Raw genomic sequence first — 27,572 nt, forward strand, 5'->3', positions numbered from 1 at the left:
GGCCAAATACAGGAGCAGAAAATAAGCGGCATTTGAGACTTCAAGAAATATATATATACATGCATTCACTGATGAGGTGTATTAACCCCATTGTTGCTGAGGCCATCGTCTGACATTATTGCGCGTCACATTTCGATATCAGATTTTTATGTGCTAACTATACAAATTATACCTTGTTTGTTTCAGAAGACTGTGTCTTTTTATTCATTCGAAAACAAAAAAAACAATATCCCGAATGGTCAAAAAAAGGTGTTATTTTTATTTAAAGTTCAAGAAATGGAACCAAAAGCAAATTATTTTTCATCTTATAAACACCACAAAGAAATACTCTGCGGTTCTTCTTTCGCCAATAATCTACCTTTCCAAAATTGTAAAAAACAAATAGCTAATGTGATTTTTACAAAACAAATCTGCACCTAAAATGAAAATTGAATCGCTGAATGTGCATAGAATACGGTATACCAACAAGACCTACCATTTTATAAACTAGATAATATAGTGCATTAAAGGAGTGCTCATTTTTCTTTTACTATATACAAGATGGAGGATATGTGGGCTTTAGATGCCTCAGATTGATGAAAATGTATATTTGTTTGTGTACTGTATTTGTGTGCTTTAGGTACTAAGGAGGCACATCATTTGAAAGATTTGAAAGATGAAACTGATGGGGACTGGTGGGCAGAAGAATACTTATTAGGAAATGGTTTGGCAAATTAAGGCAAACCATTCAATGATATATTTGGTCCATGTCACAATATGGTGACACCAGCAGGATTTCCGCTGTGTATACATTGCACATCTGTGTGAATATACTAAAACCAGACATGTATTGTTGGGTTTTTCATCTATGCCAATCCAAAATGCATCTAAAAAGTAAGTTTCTAATGCACTAAACACGAACAAATGTCAAATAAACATTTCTATAAAGGAAGACTAATGTTAATACAGAGATGTGAATGAGGCTGTAGAAATTAAATGTATTTATTTTTGAGTCCCTACTACAAGTTGCCAAGGTGAAAAGCACATTTGGTGTAAAAGAAGCCTCAACAATGAGGGAATGTACTGCAGAGGATGTTACCAGGAGCAGTTAAACAAGGGTAAAATTGTATCTGTCACCTTTATACCATGGAGGATAGCATTTTGTGGATTGAACCAATAGTAACACAGGATCAGTGATTCTGGTCAACTGCCCAATGCACATATAGCGTGCCAAATTGAATGGGAAACTCTGGTCATCAGGCAGTCTGCTCCTTTGACACTAAAATTATCAGACAAACACAGGCCCATAGTGATCTATGTCTGACCAGAATCTGATCAATTTAATTATTTTTACCATCCTAAAGGTGATTTTTCAGTCCCTCATGCTGCAATAGGCAGGCTTAATATCGCTATATATACTGAATCATGTGTATTCTCAGTCACTAGGAACTATACACACAGGGATAATACAGCCCGCAAAATGGCCGCCTCCACTTCGTTACTATAGTCACAGGTATTGTGTAAGTATAGCAAATTTCAGTCTTCAAGAAGTGCGGAGTGGTGTAAATAGGCCTGCTAATTAAAATATATATATTGTCATTTTATCAGAGTAACTGTATATATATATATATCATATGAACATAATGAAGTAACAGCCAGTCATGATTGACGGCAGAGGATTAACAGTTCTAATTTAAATAGAATATCTAACAAAACATTTTTTTATAGTTATATACAGAGCAATAATGTGCAAGTATGCAGTTCTCAAGTCAAATACATTCCAATTCTGCTTAGACCGTTTCGATGTCACAGTAGAAAAGCGTAAGAAAAAGGGAACAAATGGCCACTGCAGACAAGAGAGTAATTACATATTGAGGGCTTAATAAGGACATTCCCAAGGCAAATATATCAATTTTATGAACTGCTAAATGAGGCTATAGATTAGAATATAAGATGGAATCTTTTTTCCCCCCTCAGGTAATATACTGCAGTGAAACGTTCACCTATGAATTGTGAAAAACAAGAATAAGCAAACAGTCTTTTATTCATTTTCTGTGGCAAGGCTTGGTCTCACAGATAAACAGAATTTCTGAGCAAAACTGTATTTCATGTTGAAAGCTCGGTTGCTCGAAGATCCAGAGAGGTGTAGAAGAGGATGTAGGCAGCAGAGCTCTTTACAGAGGATACTGAGATTTCGGATACATCTTGGTCATCAAACTTAAACCATCTCTGTTTCATTGCATTCTTACAATATGCTGTGTAGTGTCCTCCGTCCAATCCTCCATAGTGATTCTGTGTGCAAAATATTTCATATTATCAATAAATTGTGTCAGGTCTAAGCAACAAAAGGCAGAAGTATGTATACAGTGACAGACACGTATAAATACAAGCGGTCAAGTTTTAAAAGCATTTTTCGTCTATTTCCGCCCTCAACTCACCGCCCGGGACATTGAATCCCGACCGCGAGCTCAAGTCGAGCAAAGCGAGAATGGGACAGGGGCACGGCTGTCGAGCTTGCTCGACAGCCGTGCCCCTGACATTGAATACCCCCCTTAGTCTCTAAAGGCAGTCCACAGACTGCAAATAATTAGACAACCCTGGGGGATCAATTACGGCACAGTAAATTGAATCCCACCCAAGTCTGACATTTTTGTACTGCGTTATTATATTTATATTTCCTGTTACAGATATTCAAAAACAGTCACAACCTATTACAAAATATAGAACAAACTCAAGTAATTTAATATATTTTTTTTTAATGTTTCTTGGCCAAACCTAATTTATGTTATTTCATTAGGATTAGCGGGATTATAGTACTTTTGTTAAGTGTCAGTATAGAATATTTTCATTGTTTTAATACATTGTTTGAAATGTGCATTCTTGGATGACTGTACGGTTCAATAGTCACCTCATTTGATGTAAAGGACGAATTCTGGGCTTTTGCATCCTTAAAAATAAAAATTGTTTGTAGGGTGAAAAAGAGCTCACTTCCCCCATGCTAGGGAAATGCTCCTGTAAATATGCTTTCCCAACTTTGAAGTTCATTTAAAAAAGATTTCACATTACAAAAAAAAATAATCTAATTTCTGCATGTGGGAGCAATAGGAGCCTGATAACTGCACATAGCCATCCTTCAGCATGGAGTACCCGGATGTATGCACTCCTATAAGGCAATGCATAATAGTGTAACTCTGAAGACACTTCAAACCTTTGTACAATAAACTATTACTGTATTTAGATATACTGTGCCACAGATCGTTCCAAAAGGTACGTTATGCATAGAAACAAGACAATATACACAGTAAGAATTTGGGTAGTGTTAAATACTTACAGATACTCCAAATAAGTTGTATTTCTTAAACGTCTTGGGACCTATGACATATTGTGATAGATCAAGGAATTCCAAGGGAAAATCAACATATGTTTGAAGCTTTTGTTTCCAACGCCCTTCATATGAAAATCTAGGAAATAGAATCACATTAGTACATGTGAACATGGAAAGTCTCTTCAGCCTGTTACAGAAAATGCAAAAATAAAATGAAAGTGTATAATAGAGAATTACCGTTTTAAGTGCACCAGAAGGACAGGTGGAAGTTTCCAAATTTCTATTTTCTTTGTGGAATCTCTTCGACTTTTACAATTACTACAATAAAACCTATTATTATCTGTGAGTTTCTCCTCTTTGGAAAATGACTTAAGGCAATCCTAAAAAGAACACAATTATTAGTGGATGCGTATTGCTACCATTGACTACGTATGACTTAAAGGGTGACTATCTTGCGAACAAACACACACTGGATCACAAATTATGTAATATGGTGAGAGAATCAGAAAGTGAGAGATTTGTTAAGAAATCTCCAGGTTTTTTAAAGCGGCAATCAATTACACTGCAAAATCAAACTGTTTCTACAGGGTAATGATTGCCGCTTTAAAATAACCTGGAGATTTCTTACCAAATCTCTCACTTTCTGATTATCTTACCCTATTACATTTTCACCCATTATGTTTTCTGAAGATAAAATATTACAGTAATCCTTAGCAGACGCTGGTGTAGATAAATCGGAGCATTAAATATTCACCCTATGTAATGGGACTTGGAGCAGCTTGATTGACCAGGATATGCCAACTTGGAAATATACTCTGAAGCATAATGGATCCAAGGGCTACACCAGGCTATGTTACTGTGGTTGTTGTGATATAAAGGCTCTGTGCAAATCATATATTACATTGAAGTGGCTGAAAGTTACTCACTTGATCTCTATGGTCTCTATGGTCTCTGGTGGTCATGGTTGGAGCACAGTGTCTGTTCTTAACCCTTTGAGTACCAAGTGAATTTGTCAAAATAGGTGTGAAAATTTCCAAGCAAACCTTTCTATCCATCATAATGACCTGTAATGTTTACTTTATATAAGAAAATATAATCTTTTTTTTACACATTTTTTATTTTAATTTATATAACCAATGTGAGCAACACTGGCATTTTTTAGCAGATATTTTGGCAATCAAAGGGTTAAGGTAAATGTGTGTTATATTTTACAAGGTGTCGTAGCCCAGAGTGTCACAATGATGACAGTTGTATCTTATATTAAGAGCAACGGCGTTTGTGGTCCTAAATTTGGATAAACCAGTAAAATATTGGATAAGCAAGTAATGAGGGCCCACAAGTGGAATCACATTCCAATTACAATAGAGAGTTAGTTGCTGCTAGCAGGGCCATAACTGGGGTGGTGTATATGGTGTGCTGCCTACTGGGCATCTGCCCTACTGGCATAACTGGCTTTTATCTGTTTGTGTCACTGCCAGCTGCTGTGTACCAGTAGTAAAGTACAACCCGCTGCATTGTATAGTAGAAGCTATGCTTCTGACGGTTTCTCAGTCAGTGACAGTACCATTAGGAGATTTACTAATACAAGGGAATGTCACTAATGCTCTATCCGACACAAGGGGCCAAAATCTCTAGTTAGGACACTGACTGCTAGATACACATTACACTTGAGGGAGATGTATTAAAACTTTGAGAGAGATATAGCTGGAAAGTTGCCCGTAGCAGCCCAACAAGCTTCTCATTTTATAAACTGTGCTATATAAAAGGATGGTTAGAACTTTCCAGATGTTATGATCAAATTCTCCACTTTATATCTCTAGATAAGGTTTGATAAGGTCTCTCAATCGTTGCAACAGGGAAAACTGTTCACTGTTCCCATAATAGAAGTTAGAATGTAATAAATAAAACATTTTTCCCCCCCCTGGCGCAACAACTGCATTATACTTTATTCACAGTATATTTTTCGGTTAGCAAACTTAAGACGCACCTTTAACCTACCAGCCCTCCTCTTAGCTACTCTTTCATCCCTTCCTCGTCTTCTTCACCGTTCTCCCTCTAATTGTTTACCCCGCCCTTGTTGACTGTAACAATAGTCATACACTAGTACGATTTGGCTCTTTTCTACACAATGTTGATGCTTTGGGCCATTAAATTATGCAAAAAATATCAAATCGTATGTAATTTACTACAATTCCTATCTGATGCACACAGAATCCACAAACACTACTGCACCAAGGATACATCCTATTCCTGGGCAGAGAATGGGTTCACATGCGATACATAACCTCATACAATGTATTGTAGGTGATCTAGCTACCCGGGAGTTGCAGAGCTATCACATGCGAGACTGTATGCGATACCTCAGCTTTATCTATGGGGGTCTTAAGCGCTTCGGCAGGGCCCCCTCTTCTTCCCGGTACAGACAGGATTAATGACAGCTGTTGCTTCTATCACTTTGACCTGTCAATGCCTGATTACTCTAGGTACAGCGAGTTGAACTACCATTCTCTGTGTACTAGGCGCTCCTTTTTTATGGCAAAATACCAATGCCAGAATTTTGACCGGCTTTGACTGGCACTTGGGGGCGATGACGACTTAGGGTTAGTATAAGCATATATGAAACAAACACCAGCAATTAGATGAAAAGTACCTGAAGAGAGCATTTGCTTGAGGATGGAAGAGGCAGAGACAAGTACATGAAAGCTTCAAAAGTTCTGGATTTTTTGTGGCAGGTTAGACACTGCACAGTTGATTTGAATTGGCCCTGGAATAGTGCCACTATGATTGATTCATTGAGTTGCTTGTGTTTCATCCAAGCGACATCAGCAGACTGAGAATCATTTAGGTGGTCATTGTTTTCCTCCTTATGTCTCTTCCTATTGTCAGCCTACAAGTAGATAAAAATCAGACTGTTACTTTTCTTTCACTTTGCTAGCAAAAACTGTAATATTAGTTGTTTGAAAGGAATAGGACTGACTAGAAAGCACATTTGTGTAGAAACAAAGCTATTATCACTAGTCATGCCCCAGTACCATGATCACCAGATAGAGCCTACTGTTAGAAATAGAATGGATGTACTGGCCTCATTGCAAAGTATGAATTAAATTGTGTGCGTGTGGCTCAGTACAATTGTATACTCCAATATGGCAGCAGAGGTTCTGAATGCCACAATAGAATAATTTCCCTGATGGTCTGCAGGTGGCAGTATCCTAATCAGTCACACATTTAGAAAGAAAAAAGCGTCCTTTCATGTGCAACAGTGGGCAATGCTTCCTAACGTTATTTTGTGTAGAGAACACATGCAAACATAAAACAGTTTACACACATCCTGTTAACAAACCTTGAAAGTTGCACAAATGGAGTGTACACACGGTAGATATGCCGTGCTATGCGAGTCCCGATGCGATCAGATGGTATCGGGACTCGCATAGCACGGCATGCAGAGGCACAATTTAGACTATATAGTGCAGATCTGCACTATATAGTCTTGGCTGTCCTCTCTATTTGACGGCAGACTTACAATCACACGGGAGCACGCATCGGGCTCGTAAGCCCTAAAAAAAGCATGTGATATGGTTTCCGATGTTCACTATATCGGCAACATCGGAAGCCATATCTGCCCGTGTGTACACACTATAACATGCACAGTTTTATTGACTTTCCTTAAATAACATACACTAATGATTATCAGATACTCAACCATTACAACGGTAATTAAGATAGTTGCAGATCTTCATTTGTAGATAAATAAAAATAACAATCTGTTGGTATAATAGGGCACTGATAGTGGATTTCCTTCAGGCACTTTAATCCCTTGCTCATCACACTGAATTAAGAAGTGAACTTTAATGAATGACATTGACCATTAAATGGGAAGCATTGCACTTTAAAGAGTTGTATTTAAAATTAAGCAAAAACAGCATTCATGATCTCTTCAGCTTTATTCCTTTGTGAAAGCAGCAACTAAGGGCCTTATTCTAGTTCACTCTTTCTGACAAAATCCTTCTTAGATGGACAAAACCATGTGCGCTGCAGGGGGGCAGATGTAAAATGTGCAGAGAGAATTAAATTTGGGTGAGTTATTTTGTTTCTGTGCAGGGTAAATACTGACTGCTGTATGTTTATACTGCAATATAGATCTCACTTTGAAGTAAAACCCCACCCAAATCTAATTCTCTCTGCACAAGTTACATCTGCCCCACCTGCAGTGCACATGGTTTTGTCCATCTAAGAAGGAATTTGTCAGAAAGAGTTAACAAGAAAAACCCCCAAATTCTCTTCCCTGAGATCAGCTAAGTTATGAGGTTGCCCATGGCTTGGTCAGAGGGAGGCCTCTACTTCATGCTTTGACACTGCATATAGCCAACAAGCTATGCTAAACAGGTCAGTACAATAAGGTTGTCAATGACAAATACATTTAAATTGATAAAGATCTTAGTAACAAATCTAGTAAATAAAAAAAAAAACACGTAAAACAATTATGAGCAGATATTCAAGTATTCAATATTTCCCATTTTATAGACAAGGACTGTTCAATATCAAACAAACATACAGATTTACTTGTAACAACCAAGACAAATGCAGAAAGGAAATAAATACATTCTGTTGTAATGGTGACATAGTGGTCTCTTCCAAACACAGCACATTATAAATAGACATAGTAAATATTTTCATTTAGTGATTAAGTTACATTTACCTAACATTTATTATTATTTTAATACAATTAAAACACACACGCACACACACACCTTTGATGTTATAGAAACTGAAAACAGAAACTTTGTTTTTGCAAAACACCAAGAAATGATTTAGCTTACTTACTCTCTACAATCATCACCAAAGTGCACGTAAAATAGAAAGTAAAAACAAAATGAGATTTTTACTATATCAGTAATTCACATACTATTTCCTACCCCCCCCCCCCAAAAAAAAAAACACTACGGCACTAACATTCACCCTAACCCCTGCAATGAGAAGAGAGAATTTGGGGAACCACATTAGGCTTGAAGGATACTGTAACCATAAATCTGGTCTCTAACTAAAGCTAACAATAATAAAAAAAGTGAAGAAACTATGCGTGACTCACTCAGAGTGCAGTTCACTGTTTACCCCAAAATCTTCTAATATAGCTTACACTAAACCTTCTCAATCACAATGCTGCTGTAAAGACTCTATAATTGGCTAAAAGGCTAGCCCTAACTACTTTGCACAATACACATACATGATGCTACGTTAAACATGTAGTACTGCTGCTAATATTCTAATGAGGGAAAACCGGTAAATGAAGAAAATACGTAATACTTCCTCTTTACAGATTGGCATATTAAAAACATAAAACACGCATTTCAGCTATACCACAGCAGGAAAAAAAAATACAAGACAGCATTAAAAATCAGGGTTGCATAAAAATCAGAGTGAAAAAAAAAATGAAAGAAATCGGATTTTCTTTTATTTAAGCAGATTTTTTTTAATTTAAAGCTGATTTTTTGGGGATTTAAATTGTTTTTTTCTTAAGTAAACTGTTTAATTTTAGATGTTTACACCTGGGTCTAGTAATACATGAACAATTTTCGGTACTTGTGTAGTTTCACGATGGCAGCTTACGCCGTCAGCGTAGCGTTCCTGTCAGAATCAGCGTAGTGTTCTCGTTGCCAGCGTAGTCAGTCAAAAGTAGCGTAGTGTTCCCGCAGCCGCTTAAGCGTCCCTGGCTACGTTATCAGCGTAGGCTGCCGCCGTGAAACTACACAAGTAACTACCATACTGTTGCCGGGATCTCTGCATCTCTGTCCCCGGCAAGCCTACTCAGCACCTTTGTCACACCGCTGGCGCCAGCATGATCCCCTCTCTTTGGCGGAGAGGGGATCATGCTGGCGGAGAGGCGTTCCATCTGTTTGACACGCAGGAGCGTCTCAGACGCTCCAGCAATGACACGCTCCTGAGTCTGAGTGGCTATTACAGCAGGGTACAGCAACCCTGCCTACAGGGTTAGGGGTTCTGTAGCGTCTTTTCAAACCCCTACTATCCACGGCAGCCTGAAGCGTGGCGAGCGCACGGGTTACGCGTCCTCCCGACCTTTTCATACCCCCACTATCCACGTGAAACTACACAAGTAAGACAGCCGTTGTGCTACGCTAATAGCGTAGCTTCAAACGTAGCGTAAGCTGCCACCGTGAAACTACACAAGTACCCAATTTTGGAAGGGAGAACAGTCTCTGAATTTCACTCAGTTGTTTAAATCTGAGTCAAACATGTACATATCTTTGTACAAACATGTAGAAATAGGCTCTGTATCTTGCAACCAGCTTAGCTGCTTTTTCATTTCGCAATCTGTGGCGTTTTGTATTGTACAAAAGTGTACGTTTCACTTCCTGCACTTGATGAAACTGTGGTGACCACCTACTTCAGAAGATTTACCTCAGAAGTGTCTAACTGACGTTGAGCTGCATAGGACATCCACCAGGCTAGAGGAGAGCTATACACCTACACATCTATCTCTTTCTAAGCAAAAGTTGTAGTTTTTTAAATGTTTTTATTTAAACCATGATTTAATCATTTGGTTTAAATTGTGCAACCCTGTTCATAATGGAAGAGGAAGATTACCTTATTGAGATCCTCATGGAGTCCATCCATTAAGAATAGAAGCAGCTCCTGGGAGTCTTGCTGGCTGTATCCAGCAAATTGATCATTGATTTTCCCAATTGTTACCTTAAAGTCTTTAGGGCTAATGTATTTGTATTGACCAGTCCATAGAGCTTTCATTATAATACCAAATTCTTCAGCCACTTCTCCTTTATGACCAAGAATATTGAATCTATACATAAAATAAGCTTTCATTTAACGGTAATGAACATTAAGAACAAGAAAGTTCAAGTATGTTATGGATAGGATACACATACATACCTAAACTCTATCTGATTTGTGTGTGGATTTAACAATTGTATTTATTTTTGGTACTTGTGTATTATCACGGCACCCATTGCATACCACTAATTAAGGTATGCGATGGGACCTGATTTTCAGGTCCAAAGACCAGCACTGTACAATAAAATATCGCATTCCATTATGGCATGCGATGCGATTTTTAATTGTACAAGCACCCTGATGGGTGATTACTATGTTAAATGCACCCCCATTGTTAACGCCACCCCACTATCAACGCCAACCCGAAGCGTGGCGAGCGGACGCGGAATACATGTGAAGTAATCCGCGGGGCTCGCCACGCTTCGGGCCTGTACAATTAAAAAACGGATCGCATGCGATGCGATCAATACGATGCCCTACGATGGAAATCTTGGGCGCCGTGATAATACACAAGTACCTTATTTTTATTTATTTTTTAATAGTAGTAATTTAAAATACAGAGTGCAACAGAAAAGCTGATATCACACTAAAATGAAGATACCATGGGCTAGAGGGATGGAGGGAGGGCAGTCAACCAGGGCAGCACAGAACAGGTAAAGGTTTACTTTTGTATAAATCATACTCCTCAACACAAATGAGAAATAGATTGCTTGGTACAGTTTATACAGATGGGGCTGCTCTCATTAGAGTGCGTCCTGGCAATGCTATCGCCATCTGCCAGGATTCTTACCCCATTCGCGCCCCATTCTCCCGTAAGCCCTGCGGCCCATCTCCCTGCTCGTCTCCCTGGAGCGGAGACAAGCATGAAAGCACCCTGTCCCTGCCGTCCAGCTTAGTGAGATGCGCAAGTGAGTGAGACGGTTGCGCATCCCCGCCAGAAACATCGCCATGGCAAGCTGGTGGCATGGCTGAGAGGGGCTCCATCTGTACATTAAAAAACATACAACAAAGTCTATGATTTCATTTGAACACCATGACTGATCCACTTGTAGTAGGTCAAGGCTTTCTGTTGCCCTACTATCATGGAAAACCTTTACACTCTACTATTTGACATCTCTCAAAGTTTCCAAAGCATAATATATTACCTTTGAACTTCTAAATAGTAATTAACAATCCTAGATTATCAGAAACAACATATATAAAAATGAGAGTAAATAAATTTGCTTTTGTACAAATAATGCAAGATTTCAAGCTAGTAATGGGATTTTGGTTATAGTCCAACTAATGTGTTTCGTTAGCGTTGTGACTTTTTTAAAAATTATTAACTGCATATTAGTTAAGGTTATTCTTTTTTTATATTTATTAATTGATAATTTTATTGATGGTCTGCTACCCCAGCACTGTTTAGATTTTATTTCTAATTGTTGTATTAGTGATTGACCATCCCATAAGGTGCCCACACAGTAGAAAGATCTGCGATCATAAGATGTGTGCATAAATTAGCCTTCAAATCTTTTGTCCGATCTGGACAAAAGATTTCAGGCAAGCGCACATCTTTACCAAAGATTTTTCTTAAGATCCCGTGTGCGTTCCTATGGATCTTTTGTTAAATCTTCTGATCTTTTGTGCAGCACGTAAGATCAGAAGATTTAGCAAAAGATCCACGGGAGCGAGCATCGGCCGATTTTCGATTGATTTTTGACCGATTATCGGTAAATATCGGCCGATATATCGGCCGATTTATCGAAAATCGGCCAATCGGCCCAAAAATCGTTCTAGTGTGTGGGCACCTTTACAGCTGCAGAGAGATCAGCCAAAAAGCTCACACATGCACCTGGCCACATTGTGGCTCTCCTGCTACTGTGAGACTAGTCCCATCATAATGTACCCCCGATCAGCTGATAAGACATGTCGGGACTTGCAGTTCCACAAATTTGGAGAGCCACAGGTTTGTCAAACTTCTCCTACAGGGGCAGAAATCCCCCCAATGCCTGTATCAGTCTCTCTAGGGCAGTGATTTTTAACCTTTTTACCTTGCGGCACACTAAATAAGATTTTACAATTTCCAAGGCACACCATGAGATCCCCACAGGGCAAAACACATTGGCCCCCACAGGAAAAATACAAACCTATTGGCCCCCATATGAAAAACAATCACTCTTGTCCCCATAGGTAACAAAAATAAAATACATTGGCTCTTTACATGAAAAGAAGAGACCAGTAAATAACAGTTGAACTGGTGGTACCTGTAAACTGGTTTGGGCATCTTTAGATCTGGGGGCACACTTGAGAACAGCTCAAGGCACACTAGTGTGCCACGGCACAGTGGTTGAAAAACACTGCTCTAGGGCAGGACAGGCCAACCTGTGGCTCTCCAGATGTTGTGAAACTACAAATCCCAGCATGCCTTGCCACAGTTTTAACACTCCCTTATAGCAAAACTGTGGCAAGGCATGATGGGATTTGTAGTTTGACAACATCTAGAGAGCCACAGGTTGGCCAGGCCTGCTCTAGGGGATACCGTCATTTGGTCTGCAGTATGTTGGTCGACAAGCATTGCGTCGACATGGGTCTAGGTCAACACAAGCATTAGGTTACTCTTTGTCTCCAATGCTTTCGGGCTTGGTGCCTCGCTACGCTCGGCACACTATTTTATTCTCCCGCTATGCCCTAGTGGATAGTAGGGCATGAAATACCGCCTGTCGGCACATGTTAGCTCAAAGAACAGTGAAAAAACCCATGTTGACCTTTTGACTGTCGACCTAGATACTGTCCACCTAATGTCCTGTCGACCTAGACCCATGTCGACCAACATACTGTAGGCCAAATGATCCCAACCCCTCTGTAGTAGCTCAGAATGCCTAGTACATGTTGTATGCCGATGTTGTGTAAGAAATTGCTGCGATAAGCAATAATCGAAAACTTGCCCTGTCCCTGCAGTGATCCATGGGGTAAATTTACTAAAGCTTCTAAAAATGATTTGTTGTTGTGGGAAACACCACAGCTTTTCATTTTTTAGAGGCTTTAGTAAATTTATCCCCATATTACTACTGGATTCAAAAACAATTCAGAAGAAAATTCACAGCAACTATATGTTTTACAAAGGTTTCATTTGTACACATTACCTGTTAATATCAGTTTGGTAACAGTTCTTGTGGAAGTACTCAGCTAAGCGTGGAGTGTTACAAAGACACTGTAGGATAGAATTCATGTAACAAGTATTACCAAGATTCCTCAGGCCAGTGAGAGCTGGACCTACACCCCCAAATACAGGATTCAGGCTGCGTATCTTAGATGCTGATAACTTTGTAATTTCAGCTTTAGTATGAGCTGTTGGTCTGCAACACAAAGACATTTCAAATGAACATTACAATCCTCAAATAGCAATGCGTAGACTTATAATGGCAAAAAGTCATTTGACCCTCCATTGAACACTATTCATTGCCTCGAATATTTTATCATATGCAACTGTTGCACTTTGCTAAATGCTATAATGGTGCCAATTAAGGACAGACTGAGAAAGTACAAATAAAAATGTATTCACTATGGATCGCCTTCAAATCTCCTTACAAGTTTTTTATAACTTTGTGTGGATCCCTGCGCACAGCCCTTTATACAAAGAGCAGTAGTGTGCCCTAAATAGGATTTTAGAGAAAAATCAGTACAAGCAAGGTGTGTATGAATGAGACATTCATCAAGTTCCGAGTCTTGCAGAGATGGTGTGGAATATGTATAAAATTAGCCAACCATGCAATATAATTACATACATGAAAAATCACTCACTTATTTTCACGATTAATTATAGGTGTTGGCTTCTTCTTTTCTTCCTCCTTGAGAGCTTGAGTTAAATCTGGAGAAGAGTATGATCGCTTCAACTTTGTTTGCTCCTTGTCAATATCGGTGTGTGACTGAGGCTTCACTTTCTGAACTGGAGTGGAGGAAGGAGCAGATGATGGAGCCACTTCAGGTGGATACATATGAACGGTATGAGTTGGTGAGTGATAATAGCGATAGGTACCAGTTATGGGTTCAAGAAACTGCAGGGAGAAAAAATGGCAAATAGGTTGTGGTGCACTTGGTTCCTGTCTTCTTATATGGTGTACTACCGCAGCAATCAGCCTATACGGTGTACTACCGCAGCAATCAGCCTATACGGTGTACTACCGCAGCAATCAGCCTATACGGTGTACTACCGCAGCAATCAGCCTATACGGTGTACTACCGCAGCAATCAGCCTATACGGTGTACTACCGCAGGAGTCTATATGGTGTACTACCACAGGAGTCTGTGTCCTGAATGTAATCCAACTGATGTGCAGACGATTGACAACGTTATGTATAATAAAGTATATTTGTAAAAATATATATCACACTAATCTTACATGTAACAACAGTAACTTGTATTCTGTAGGGAACATGGAGCTTTGCATGTAATTAAGAAAACCATTTCTAAATGGTCAGCGGGGGTGTAGGCACTGCCACCATCGCATATGTGACATTATGAAGAGGGGGTCAGGACCAGGAAGATGAGTGCCAGCGAGTTCTAAATAGGAGCCCAGGCAGCTATCGAGCCAAATATGGATGCCAATGAAAAGTGTCGGTGCAGCCTCTTTGGCCTTGGGCATTGGAACCACTTAAATACCACTATTTACAGTCAAGCTGCAGAGTACCAGGCAGCTGACAACACTTTCTATGAATGATGAAACCTGTAATTATAACAGTGTTTATCTCAATTGTGTCAAACAGAGTTCTTTCAGGTGACACTAGTGGGATTTATCTACTGTTTTCCTCTAGTTGGTATTACTGTATTCACATAGTCTCAAAGCTAGTCCTACTGCTATGCTGAAATTCAGTACTAAATAGTTGTGCATTATTGTAATGAAGCAAAGGACAATAGTGCATGGGCGACTGCCTCTGTGAAAATACACAATATTTTTCTACCTATAACTACCAGCTATAAAGTACATAAAAAGAGAGATGCATTAGAGACAGATCGAAAATATTCATGTTTTATTGAACTAAAATAACTTGTGTTTTCCAACACTAAAGCAGGTCTATACTCCTCTTGTGACCAGGGAAACTGACTTGAACATTTTACTGCAAACCTTTTTTTTTATGAATAAGTAGCCTTGTTGCTGTATGTTACAGCAGGTGTTCCCAAGTTCGTTTCCACGGAAAACAAAAAAAAGATGACCTAGTGTGTGTAATTTATTTATATTACCTTCACCCAACCCGCAGGCAGTCCTGGAACAGTTATACCCGTTTCCTCACTTCGAGCTCGCATCAATGGCTCCCTCTAAAACAACATATTCAAATTATAAGTAAAAACAAGGGCATGGGTGCTGGCACAGTCATTCATTTAAAATCAACTAATATCCATAAATATGTATGTAGCATAACCCAAAATATCAGCTCTATATTATTAGCCAAGAGCAAAATATGGTACTTGTGTAGTTTCACAGCGATACGCTATGTTGTCAGCGTAGTGTCCCCGTGGCAGCCCTGCGTAGTGTCCCCATCAGGTAGCTTCATCGTACTGTCCCCACGAGCTGCATCTCTGTCCCCGGCAAGCCTGGTGAGCGCCTCTCACACAGCGCCGGTAACCACCAGATCCCCTGCGCTGGCGGACGCCGGCTGAGAGGCGATCATGCGCGCGCCGGCGGAGAGGCGCTCCATCTGCTTGGGACGCACGAGCGTCTCATACGTAAGTGCGTCTCAGTAATTTGTGTGGCAGGGTACGGCAACCCTACCCGTGTCCGCTTCAGGGAGACAGTAAGGGTTAGGGGTTCGGTTGCACATGCGTCTCGTGCACAAAGGGGGGGTGCGGGCGCAAGTGCGTCTCATGCACAATAAAGGACGCATTTGCCAATGCTCCATGTTACATACTTGCAAATGCCTCCATTTCAAACCCTCATTATCCACGTCAGCCCGAAGCGTGGCGAGGGGACGCGGTGCAGCGACAGTGACTGAGTGCATAACGCTGACTGACTGCGATAACAGCGTAAGCTCCGGTTAGCCGCGAATGTACACACAGTCGCAGATACAAGCTGACTACAAGAACACAACGCTCATGCCGACAGGGACACCGTAAGTGCTGCTGTGAAACTACACAAGTACCCAAAATATTTGCAGATGTAGCCAGAATACCTACTCTGGGTCGATCATCTTCAGCAACCTCTTTAGAAACCACCTCAGCTTTAGCATCTTGAAGATCTTTACTGGTTTCAGGCTGTTAAATAAAATTGTTTAAGATTTTAACACCTGGAGTGTAACATGATCATTTGCCTTTATACAAAGTTCAGAAGCAAACATATATGAATATACAAATAGTAAAAATTGAGCGTGCTTATAAAATTCCAACATCTTAAGTCACCACATCCTCAGAGAGTCAAGTGTACGGTCTCCAAACTTAAGTTATTACACATTCATTTTAATGTTCAAATTTATTAAAACAATATAAAACATTATGTCATCCATTCAGGAAGTATCGTCTTTATGACTCCATCAGGGATAAACGGACAGACAATATATAGGTGATTATGTAGTAATAATAATAATTGCAATGGGTCCCATTGAGTTCTTTAATGCAGTATATCTCCAATGAAATTAAGTGTTGGTATAGACTTCTTATACTTTCTGCTTAGAAGAGGTTGAGCCCTCAAATAAGTTCCAACCAGGAATCAAGTCCCACTGTGTGTCTTCTCTGCAGCAAGTGTATATATGAATTTATGTATGATAACCTCTCAAGTGAATATGTTTCAACAATGCTATTAAAAAGAGTTCTAGTGTACTTTCACATGTTTTAAATAATTAATAACTTTCTCTATTTCACAACTATAGGAGTAGATATCTTCCTTCCAAATTGCCAACATCTTGTAACACATCAGCTGCTGTGGAACTACAGCTCCCAGCATGCCCTGTTACAATTTTACCATTAGGACATGCTACAACCGTCGCAGTGCATGCTGTGATGTGTATTTCCACATCTGCTGGAGTACCACAGGTTGCCTACCCTCATCACAGAGACAAATAGTGGAGACTGAGGTACACAGAAGGCCTTCCACTTGGTATATAGAAAGGAGGTTTTGCATAAGAGAAAAAGGGCCTTACCTTCTTGGGATTGCTTGATATGGTTATGTCTTTATTTCGTTCATCATTAAAACTTTGTTCAGCACTTGTTTTTTTTAATTCCTTTATTTCTTTATCAACCACAATTTGCGGTTTTCTTTCCAGTTCTTGGTTTTTAGGAGGGACCTCCTGGACGGTTTCGCTCACATTATTTGTAGTCGCTTCCTTTTCTTCTAGTGTAGTGACATCTCGGAGTTCTTCCACACCACTGTGTGAGTTGTCTTTTGTTTCTGGATACTTTTTTTCTAGTGAGGAAAGGTTGTCTCCTTTGGAGTGTAATGACGGCTTCGTGGACCGGTCTGGAATAATATTACCATTTTGCACTGGTTTGTTTTCTTTCACTTCATGCTTAATCTTCTTTGGGATGTCATTTATGACTACAGTTGGCTTTTTTGACCGGTCGATCTATGGATGAAAATATAATTGGAATCAAGGAAAAAATCTAATAAATAAATAACTGTAAAATAGTAACCAAAACTTTACCATGGTCAATACTGGTATCCACTCATAGTTAGGCATCTTTTTTTATGTAGTAACTGTGAGAATACACACATGCTGGGAAAGAGGCGTGACTGATCAAGCACTGGGGGTCTGTGTGTTTATTTAGTGCCGGCTCCTATTCTTCAGTTCACAGCTGTATTTGGATGGCATCAGGCAAAATAACGCGTATGGAGTACAGGCTTGGATGTATGTATGTATGTATGTATGTATGTATGTACACCTACGCCCAAGCGCATCTGCACCACTTTCAACTACATATACTTTTAAAAAAAAACTTCTAAAAAGATATACCGGTATACTGTTAACTTGGTATGCGGTCCCTGGGTAGACCTCTAATGGTCCATAGTGACTAGGTCAACACCTTGAAATATTCAACATATCATAGGTCGGCATTGAAAGAAGGTCAACACAAGCTTAAGGTTGACATGGGCATGGTCGACATCCACAAGGTCGACATGCAGTTTTTTGTTGTTGTAGACCAACTTGGTTCATACTTTACTATCCAAGTGGGCATAGAGTGTCCCTGACGCGTGGCGAGTGCAACGAGCCATGCAAGGGGACGCGATACACTTATACAGTATCCATGTCGACATAAGGGGGGAAATTTACTAAAGGAAATTTGTAAAAAAAATAGGTGTATTTGTATCCAGAAATACACTTATTTTTGAAATTTACGATCCCGAATATACGGCAATTCGTATTCATATTGATGTGCTATCAATACGAATACCAATTGCCGTATTTTCGGGATAGTAAATGTCAAAAATAAGTGTATTTCTAAATACAAATACACCTATTTTTTACAAATTTCCTTTAGTAAATTTCCCCCAAGAAATCATTAACTGTAAAAAGCCATGTTGACCTTATTTCAATGTCGACCAATGGTATGTCGACCATTTCAGGGTGTCGACCTAGTCACTGTCAACCATTAATGGTCGACCTAGTGACTGTCGACCTAGACATTGTCTATCTCTTATCCCGTAACCGTCAACTTGCCTTCTGCTAACCAAACAAAAGTAATGGTGTAAAAATGTTCTAGGTGTCACAACAACGACATGCAAATAAATATCACTTGATAATATTACTGTAAAATAGTAATTCTATAAACAGACAATACAGAACACTTACTAAATCAAACATTTTACTTTCCCATCACTTTGCAATGAGGAGAATAAATATTGCTTCAGAACAAATAAAGAACAAAACCAATGGAAGAACCTCTAAGGCGCAAAGGCAAATGGGCAAATAGGTACTTACTTGTGGAATAGGCTTTGCCGATTCCGATGGCTGTACTTGTGGTGCGGGCTCTGGCTTGTGTGTTATATGGACAGGTTCCACAATTTTCTCTACGTTAATAACTTGTATTGTTTCTCCATTATTAAGATCTGATATTTGAGCAGGTGGCGTTTCGACCTGAATGGAGGCCGTAGGAGGGGACGGCTCTTCCAGAGATGGGTAGCTGAAATTCACTATAACAAAATCACAGAAAATAATGTTTAGGTGGTGTCAGGTATGCAACTTCCAAATAGCAATAGTCCATTTAAAAGGTTACAAATTAGTAAGAAAGTAAAATATATATAGCGCACTTTCTCCAGCAGGACTCAAGGTGCTCACAGACATTAAAAAAAATGCACATAATACAGGAGGATGTTGGTGGTACAGTAACAGACATGTCACAGACAAAAGAAACCCTTGAGCACATAGTAAGCATAATGCAGGAGTGGTGCAGCATTTTGGATAATAACTTCCATGGGTTGTGTACTCCACCCTGACAAGGTACCAAGTGCTGCAGCCATAGGCGCTTTGCGTAGGATTACCCAGGGTGAAATAGAATACCCCTAAAAGAAATTACCCAAAATGGGTGATTTCAGGATATACTCAGGTCCATGTATTTTTCATCCCATTCACAAGTGCACCAGATGAGGCAGCCATGGTGGGCGCACTACGAAGGTTACACTGTAAGGGGCGAGCCATACAAGGACCTAATGCATATATTGGAAGTAGTGTAGTAGTATGATAAACCCTGCACAACATCCACGTGACCCACATCCTGCCTGCAGAAAAACCATCTGAGGCAACCAGCTTGGTGCACTGCATAGGTCAGCGCTGGCAGGGTGTGCAATCTGCGGAGGTACACAATGCAGGAAAAGCACATGGTGGGGTAGATGTGTGCTGCAGGAGAGGAGGGGGGGGGGGAGACATGAACACACATTTGCAGGGGACTGACACCTTTACAAGGGATTGATGGGTGAAGTGTTGGTGCATAGGCTGTCCCTGCTGCTTCCTCTCACAGCTCCATGATGAGGGGTAGGGATGGGGGTAGTGCAGGTGTTTTCAGCCATAGGGGTGGTGGGCCTGGTCCACTCATGGCAAAGGTGAGTTGAGGCCACATGATGTTCCTGAGTTTTTTGGTTATAATGCAGTCCTTCAGCAGTAATGGTTTGTTCTTTGCCCTCTGGTTTCCTTCGGGTTAACGCGGGTATAACGTTGCTATTATTTTAAAGATGACCCTTTATAACTAGACCCTTGAGATACTAGATCCCTAACATCCTAAAGGACTGACGTCCAAAACTATACTCAATATATAAGCCTAAAAAAACATATGTCCATCCTGAATTAGCTGCCCCTCCCAATACACCTCCCCCACCAGCAAAAGGTGCTAATCAGACCAAACCAATGCAAGAGAAGTAGCACTATCCCAATATTTCTAAGTTCTTCACATAGCACAGATAAAACCACAATAGCAGCGTTTACAGATTTTACAGATTTAAAGCGATGTTCTGCAGTAGAAATCTGAAATAGGTTTACCCCGTTTAAAATTACTCCAGAGTTAAACAATAAACTAATTTAGGACTCCTGGTAATTACAAAGCATTAGGAGTGTTATTACAATTAGGATAATTTGTCTGCTCCTATATATTATTAAAGGCCACCATACACTATTCGATTTGGGCCCGATTCATAGGAATCGGGCTGTGAAATCGGGCCAAATCGCATGTGCAGACATCCCATCCGACCCGATGCGCGGTCCCGTGCGCATCGGGTCGGATTCGGGAGGTCGGACTGGCTGCACATAAGATTAGTTAAATCTTATGTGCAGCCCAAGGCGGGCAGGGGACGCAGCGTGGAGGGAGCCGAGCGGGGGACTGTAAGCAGGGAGCCGGGCTAGAGAGGCAGTGGGCGCACTATCCTGGGTGGGGGGGAAAGCCGCAAATAGATACTTCCAGGCGGTGAACGCCGCAAAGGGATCAGAGACAGAGACCGGGTAGCGTAGGGGAAGCCGGGCACATAGAAATGAATGGACAGCCAGTAATTGGCTGAGAGCTCTCTGACAGAGAGCTCTCAGCCAATCACTGACTGTTAATTCATTTCTATGTCCGCCCGCTGCTGCCCGGCTTCCCCTACGCTACCCGGTCTCTGCTCTCTGGTCCCCTCGCGGAGTTCACTGCCTGGACCAGTGCGCCCACTGCCTCCCCTGCCTGGCTCCCTGCTTGCAGTCCCCCGCTCGGCATCTGGCTCCCTCCACCACAGGTACTACAGGCTGCGTCCGCTGCCTGCTTGCAGCCCCCATGCCCTACTCAGCTCCCGCTGACAGCAGCTCCCCGGGGGGACTGCATGCGATTTATCACATGCAAAACCTGGCACATCAAGTGCCAAATCGTATGTCACCCCCCAGGGGAGTTGTCAGTAGATTAGGTCTGACTTGTCCTTCGGACAAGTCGGCCTAATGTATGGGGGCCTTTACAAGGGAGATCTTGGAGCAGTATAAACAAAGAATCAAACAGTGTACAATGTCCTAATAATGTAATAATGAAGAGACATAAAAGAAATAGGTAATACAATACTTGCCATAAGAAAACATTACATACATTAACTACTGCAACAGTTAATTTTACACCAGTATACATACCATTCCAGGCTCCAGTTGGTGACTCTTTGCTGCAGTTTCAACCCGCACTGACTGCGGTGTGAGCCGGCTTCCTCCACACTAATGACAGCGAGGATCCCTGTTGTCATTAGTGCGGAGGAAGCCAGCTCACCCCTGCAACCTGCTATAGAAGCACTCAGCCCTGATTGGCTGTAGGCGCCTCCATTTTTTTTTACTAAATACCGCACACTTTCATGTCTAAAAAAAAAATTGCACATTATCATTACTAAAAAATGTCCCATTAAATAGTTTTTTTGTTAAATCCCGATTTCGGAAAATGCGATAATTCAGAACCTTACTAAAAATAGCATCCCGTTAAATGTCACCCAAAATGTATAATTATGAAATAATATACAATTACATTTTTTTATAACAGTCTTAACCCTTTGAGTGCCAAGTGAAATTGTCAAAATAGGTGTGAAAATTGCCAAGCAAACATTTTTATTCATCATAATGAGCTGTAATGTTTACCTTATATAGGAAATATCTTTATTTATATTTATTAGAATTATATAACAAATGTGAGAGACGCTGGGATTTTTAGTGGTTATTTTGAACATCTCTCAGAGATGTTGGCACTAAAAAGGGCTAAGCGCAATGTCTGCAATTGTGAATGCAATTTTTGCAATGATATGTTCTAGAACTGCACATGGTACTTGTGTAGTTTCACGGCGGCATGCTATGCTACGTTGTCAGCGCAGTCTCCCAGTGGCAGCCCTGCGTAGTCATAGTAGTGTCCCAGCGGCAGCCCTGCGTAGTCATAGTAGTGTCCCAGCGGCAGCGCTGTGTAGTCAGTTTAGTGTCCCCGTCAGGCAGCGTACTCACCATACTGTCCCCACAAGCTGCAGCTCTGTCCCCCGCATCCCTAGCAAGCCTAGTGAGCGCCTCTCACACAGCGCCGGTAACCGCCAGATCCCCTACGCTGGCGGACATCGGCAGAGAGGCGATCATGCGGGCACTGGTGGAGAGGCGATCCATCTGCATGAGAAGCACAAGCGTCTCATACGCAAGTGTGTCTCAGTAATTTGTGCGGCAGGGTACGGCAATCCTGCCCGTGTCTGCTTCAGGGAGACGGTTAGGGGTTCGGTGACGCGTGTGTCACATACACAAAGGGGAGGGGGGGGTTCGTCTCATGCACAATAAAGGACGAATTTGCCAGTGCTCTATGTTACATACTGGTAAATGCCTCCATTTCAAACCCCCAACTATCCATGTCAGCCCGAAGCCCGGCAAGCGCAGCGAACCCCGCGCGAGGGCGCGGTACGTGTCCTCCTGACCTGTGCATAACCCCACTATCCACATCGGCGTGGAGTTGAATTTATAAAGTGTGGTAAGCGCAGCGAGCCCTGCAAGGGGACATGTAAAATGAGCCCGAAGTGTGGCGAGCGCAGCGAGGGGACGCGGAATACACGTCAAGTAATCCGCTCGCCACACTTTAGGATCATTTTACGTGTCCGTTCGCCACTCTTCGGGCAGGGTGGCAAGCCACACTTTATAAAATCTACTCCACGCCGACGTGGACAGTGGGGTATGAACAGGTTGGGAGGACGCATACCGCGTCTGCTTGCCACACTTCGGGCTGACGTGGCTAGTGGGGGTGTTTTAGGAACACATTCACACCTGTCATGTCAGGCAGGTTAAAAATGAACAATGGTTCCCACACAATGATATAAGCGCTGACACAACGCTGACTGACTACGCTAACTGCGAAAAGTTGACCGACTACGCTAACTGCATATGCTACATTTAGGCGCAAACGTACACAAAGTCGCAGACACAAGCTGACTACGCTGGCCGCGGGAACACTATGCTGATTCTGACAGGGACACTATACTGACTACGTAACTGCCGCCGTGAAACTAATCAAGTACCCTGCACATAAAACAAATTCCACAACAGATTAGTGCAGCAGCAGAAAAAAAAAGTGTTTTAGGATTCTTTCTACAGAAGGTTTAATACTGAGCAAGATAAACTTACATGACATAAACAGGTTTTCAGCGGCCTGTCTTCTAGGCACGACTACTTTCCCATTTGTGGTGTACATTGGATAACAAAGAAGCCAATTTTCATAACCACCCTCCAATACAAAAGGCTCACTTTTCAGAATTACCTTCGTTTCCCACTAGAAACAAAACAAAATATGATAATATCACATATTGTTTACTTATTGACTACCAGACCAATGGAGCACAAGAAGCTGAGGGCCATTTCAGAGTATAGTTTATATTAACATTTTTGACCCACTGTAAATTAAAAAACTCTTTACATCCATCATATATGGACCAATTCATCCCAAATGTCACTTCTTAGTTAACCCTTCTAACATTTGTGCCAATTGATTCAGTTGACAGACAAGATCTTATTACATGCTAGCTATGGCACTAGAAACAGTGGTGTGTATTAAATGCTTTCTGCGAGCTGTGACAGCAAGCAGGGCTGCCTGCTCGCTGTCACAGCTCGCAGTATCAGTATTCAACTGACCCCCTGCATACGCTGTTTCCCCCCTGGCTAGGTTTTTGGTGCGAAGGGAAACAGCGCGTGCAGCCGCTAAAACAATGAGGCTCGCGGCTAAATGCAGAGGGCTCCCTGCATTAGATGTGAGCCTCGCTATTTGGGGGAATCCTCGCTTTCCTCTGACAGCGAGGATTTAACCGGCGCATTGAATAGGGTGAGCGGCCAAAGCAGGGGTTAAACCGAGAGGATCGATTGTTTTCGGCGATTCCCGCCATTTACCCCCTCTCCGGCTGCATTGAATACACAACAATATGGTTAGTAGTGTATTTTTAACACATATGATATACTTGAACCTGAAAAAAACATCCATTTGGATCACAGTGCAATACTATAACAATACTGGGATGAAGAGCATCTAGTAAAAGCTTCCTTTATATTTGAATTGTTTATCTCCTGTCCAACCGTCTCAGCAGAACATGCATTACACACACTGGGTGTGCTGATGCTGAGAGGAAACAGCCAGTTTGTGTAATACTGGGCTTCATAGGCCTGATTCTGGTTTACTCGCAAAAGCAAATTCGCACTCTAATGGACAAAACCATGTTGGAAGACTGTGTTGCTAAATACACCTCAATGCTAAACAGTGAATACAAATTGAACTCAGTCCGCTCACATAAAAACATGACTGAGTATACTGAACGCATAACATTATCGATTAATCGGCTTTATTTAAAGTATACATTCTTTAACCTCTGCACACAGGGGTTTCCTTTTTTTCCACCACTAGAAAAACATTTTTATACCAAGTGCTATTTTCCAACTAACTGTACATTCACATTTATTCATTTTGAGCAAGTTACCTTAAAAAGTGCATCTTTTAAACTCTGAAGTGGCGTTCCAAGCTTCAAGTCATTTACAGAACTGAACCAGTCAAGTAATACAATATAATCAGCATGACCTCGTCTATCCCACACCACTTTTGATGCTTCTGGTAAATTATTCTCAATCTTGGTTGCAGTACATCTGCAAACAATAAAATTGATATTTGTTTTTAGCAGCAGCCCAGATTGTCAACAGAAAACCAGTAATCTGAACAAATGAACAAGTATTAAGGCCCCCATACATTAGGCCGACTTGTGCTAATGACAAGTCAGACCTAATTTCTCCCCCAGCAGCTTCACGGGAGAGCTCACTAACGATTTGGCACGTGATGTGCCATTTTTTACATGGGCTAAATAGCATGCGATTTATCCCATGTAAATTCCCGGGGAGCTGCAGAGACAGGAGAATAAAAATATCCTGGGCAGCGGGGTCTAGGCTGCACTGAGCACCTGGGGATTGTGTGGGTGCAGCAGGTCAGGCAGTCCGCAGTGTCCGGGAAGTGCTGAGGGAACACTGCGGACAGCAGCGGCAGAATTTAGAAACAAAAAAAAATTCAAAAGATAGGCCGGCCGCTGATTGGCTGAGTGTGCTCTCTCTCAGCCATTCAGCTGCTTCGCCGCTAATTAGCTGAGGGAGAGAGCACTCTCAGCCAATCAGCGGCCATCCTATCTTTTGAATATTTTTTAAAAATTCTGCCGCCGCTGTACGCAATGTCCGCTCAGCACTTCCAGGACAATGCGGACTGCTCACCCCAACCCAACACTGCACTCACACCCCCGGGCGCTCAGCGCAGCCCGGACAACAGCACTACCCGCCCCTTCACATAGGTGTGTGCCAGCGGTGAAGCCCCACTGGCACAAATCTAATGATTGAACCCAACACATCATGGGTGCTAAAAAGCACCCACTATGTGCCGCTGATGGGTCCGATCTGACAGATTCAATCTGTAGGGTCCAACCCGATGCGCACGGGACCGGGCATCGGGTCGGATGGAATGCCAAACCCATCCGATTTGGGTCGATTTCTCAGGTGAAATCGGCTCAAATCGGATAGGTGTATGGGCAGTCTGTTTGGGCTTGTGAAATATAATACTTCTCTTTTAATGTTTGAATAACAATACAATACTTCTTACTCAATAAAATAAAGATCGGCATGCAGTTCTGGCATTTAGAAAGAATAATGATAATTGTACATACCCTGGTGATATCGCCTCTTCAGCCACGTTTATGGAAGATTCAATATGAGACTCCTCAAAATCTGTTGCTTTGCGAGCATCCATGATTATAACATTGATATCGGGATTTTTCATCATTGCAAACAATCTAACTGGATTAATTGATCCAGGAAGCGCTACAAAAGAAAAAAGGTACTTGTGAGTTATCCGGGCGTCCGATTTTAAAATCGGGTCGGATCGGGACATCGCATCGCATCGCATGCGACCATCGGATGCGATGCGATGCGATGACCCGATTTTTCCATAGGAATCAATGTTAAAATGGACTGAGTCCATTTTAACATGGAATTCAATGGGAAAAAGGGGTCCTTTTCATACCCCTACTATCCAAGTGGGCATGGAGTTGGATATAAACCTGTGGCGAGCGTAGCGAGCCACCGAGCCCGAAGCGTGGCGAGCGTAGCGAGCCCCGCGAGGGGACACGGAATACCGTCCCCTCGCGGGGCTCGCTTCGCTCGCCACGCTTCGGGCTCGGTGGCTCGCTACGCTCGCCACAGGTTTATATCCAACTCCATGCCCACTTGGATAGTAGGGGTATGAAAAGGACCCCTTTTTCCATAGGAATCATTTTAACATTGATTCCTATGGAAAAATCGGGTCATCGCATCCGATGGTCGGATGCGATGCGATGCGATATCGTATCGCATCGCATCGGATTGTATGCCTTAACTTAAGGCATACAATCAAAAAATCGGGAGCCCGGATAACTCACAAGTACCAGAAAAAAAAATGTACTACAGATAAAAATATGAAAAAATAAATACATTTTAAAAAAAAACTACTCAAGTCAGCTTTTTATTTTTTTTTATGCCAACGGGGTACACTGGGGGAAGAACAGGGGTATATACCTAGTAATAGAGTAGTCTAGGCATTAAAGGAGTTCACTTTCAAGGCAGCTCATGGGAAGAAAACTAGGCACACAAAACATATACTGTATAAACAGGATTGTCAGCACCCAAGAAAACAAACAACAAAAAAGAGGCCTGCAGAAATACCCGGGTTATATATCTAATCCCTATATGCCTACAGACACGTCTTTTTGTTAAAAATGCCAGACATGGTACCAGGCTTTTTATTTTATCCATTAATTTGTGATGTTAATAAACATGTTACATTTTGCACTATGAGGATATATGTTTTATGTTTACATATTGGCGGAAAATTGGAGAACAGAGCGTTGAATGTGTGAGCCCCATTCTATGTTATTGAACTTGGCCTAAGTGAGGCCAAAAAAGGGTACGGAGTTCTACAATACTCCCCGTTTTTTGATTATTAGCACCAACATAATTCTGAAATCTGCACCATAAATGGTTCCGTTTATTGTATTTGAGGTTCATCATTG

The 27,572-nt window shown here is 41.4% G+C and overlaps 1 protein-coding gene across 3 annotated transcripts in view; it reads right to left on the reverse strand.

Moving 5' to 3' along the window:
- Window positions 1–234: 234 nt before the first annotated feature.
- The window catches only part of USP8 (ubiquitin specific peptidase 8), a 39,904-nt gene continuing 12,566 nt past the window's right edge, over window positions 235–27,572 (reverse strand). For all 3 annotated transcript variants that reach the window (XM_083183979.1, XM_083183980.1, XM_083183981.1), the window contains exons 7-20: window positions 26,193–26,346; window positions 24,975–25,137; window positions 23,638–23,782; window positions 18,991–19,202; window positions 17,215–17,637; window positions 16,256–16,333; window positions 15,326–15,400; window positions 13,889–14,142; window positions 13,231–13,443; window positions 9,905–10,115; window positions 5,955–6,191; window positions 3,542–3,684; window positions 3,311–3,440; window positions 235–2,271 (exon numbers count right to left, since the gene is read on the reverse strand). In XM_083183979.1, coding sequence (XP_083040105.1) covers window positions 2,086–2,271; window positions 3,311–3,440; window positions 3,542–3,684; window positions 5,955–6,191; window positions 9,905–10,115; window positions 13,231–13,443; window positions 13,889–14,142; window positions 15,326–15,400; window positions 16,256–16,333; window positions 17,215–17,637; window positions 18,991–19,202; window positions 23,638–23,782; window positions 24,975–25,137; window positions 26,193–26,346 — 2,624 coding nt within the window. In that variant the 3' untranslated portion in view covers window positions 235–2,085. The remainder of the gene's footprint in view (window positions 2,272–3,310; window positions 3,441–3,541; window positions 3,685–5,954; window positions 6,192–9,904; window positions 10,116–13,230; window positions 13,444–13,888; window positions 14,143–15,325; window positions 15,401–16,255; window positions 16,334–17,214; window positions 17,638–18,990; window positions 19,203–23,637; window positions 23,783–24,974; window positions 25,138–26,192; window positions 26,347–27,572) is intronic.

Source organism: Crinia signifera, chromosome 4 (assembly GCF_055691185.1).
Source record: "Crinia signifera chromosome 4, ASM5569118v1, whole genome shotgun sequence".
Taxonomy (NCBI): Eukaryota; Metazoa; Chordata; class Amphibia; order Anura; family Myobatrachidae; genus Crinia; species Crinia signifera.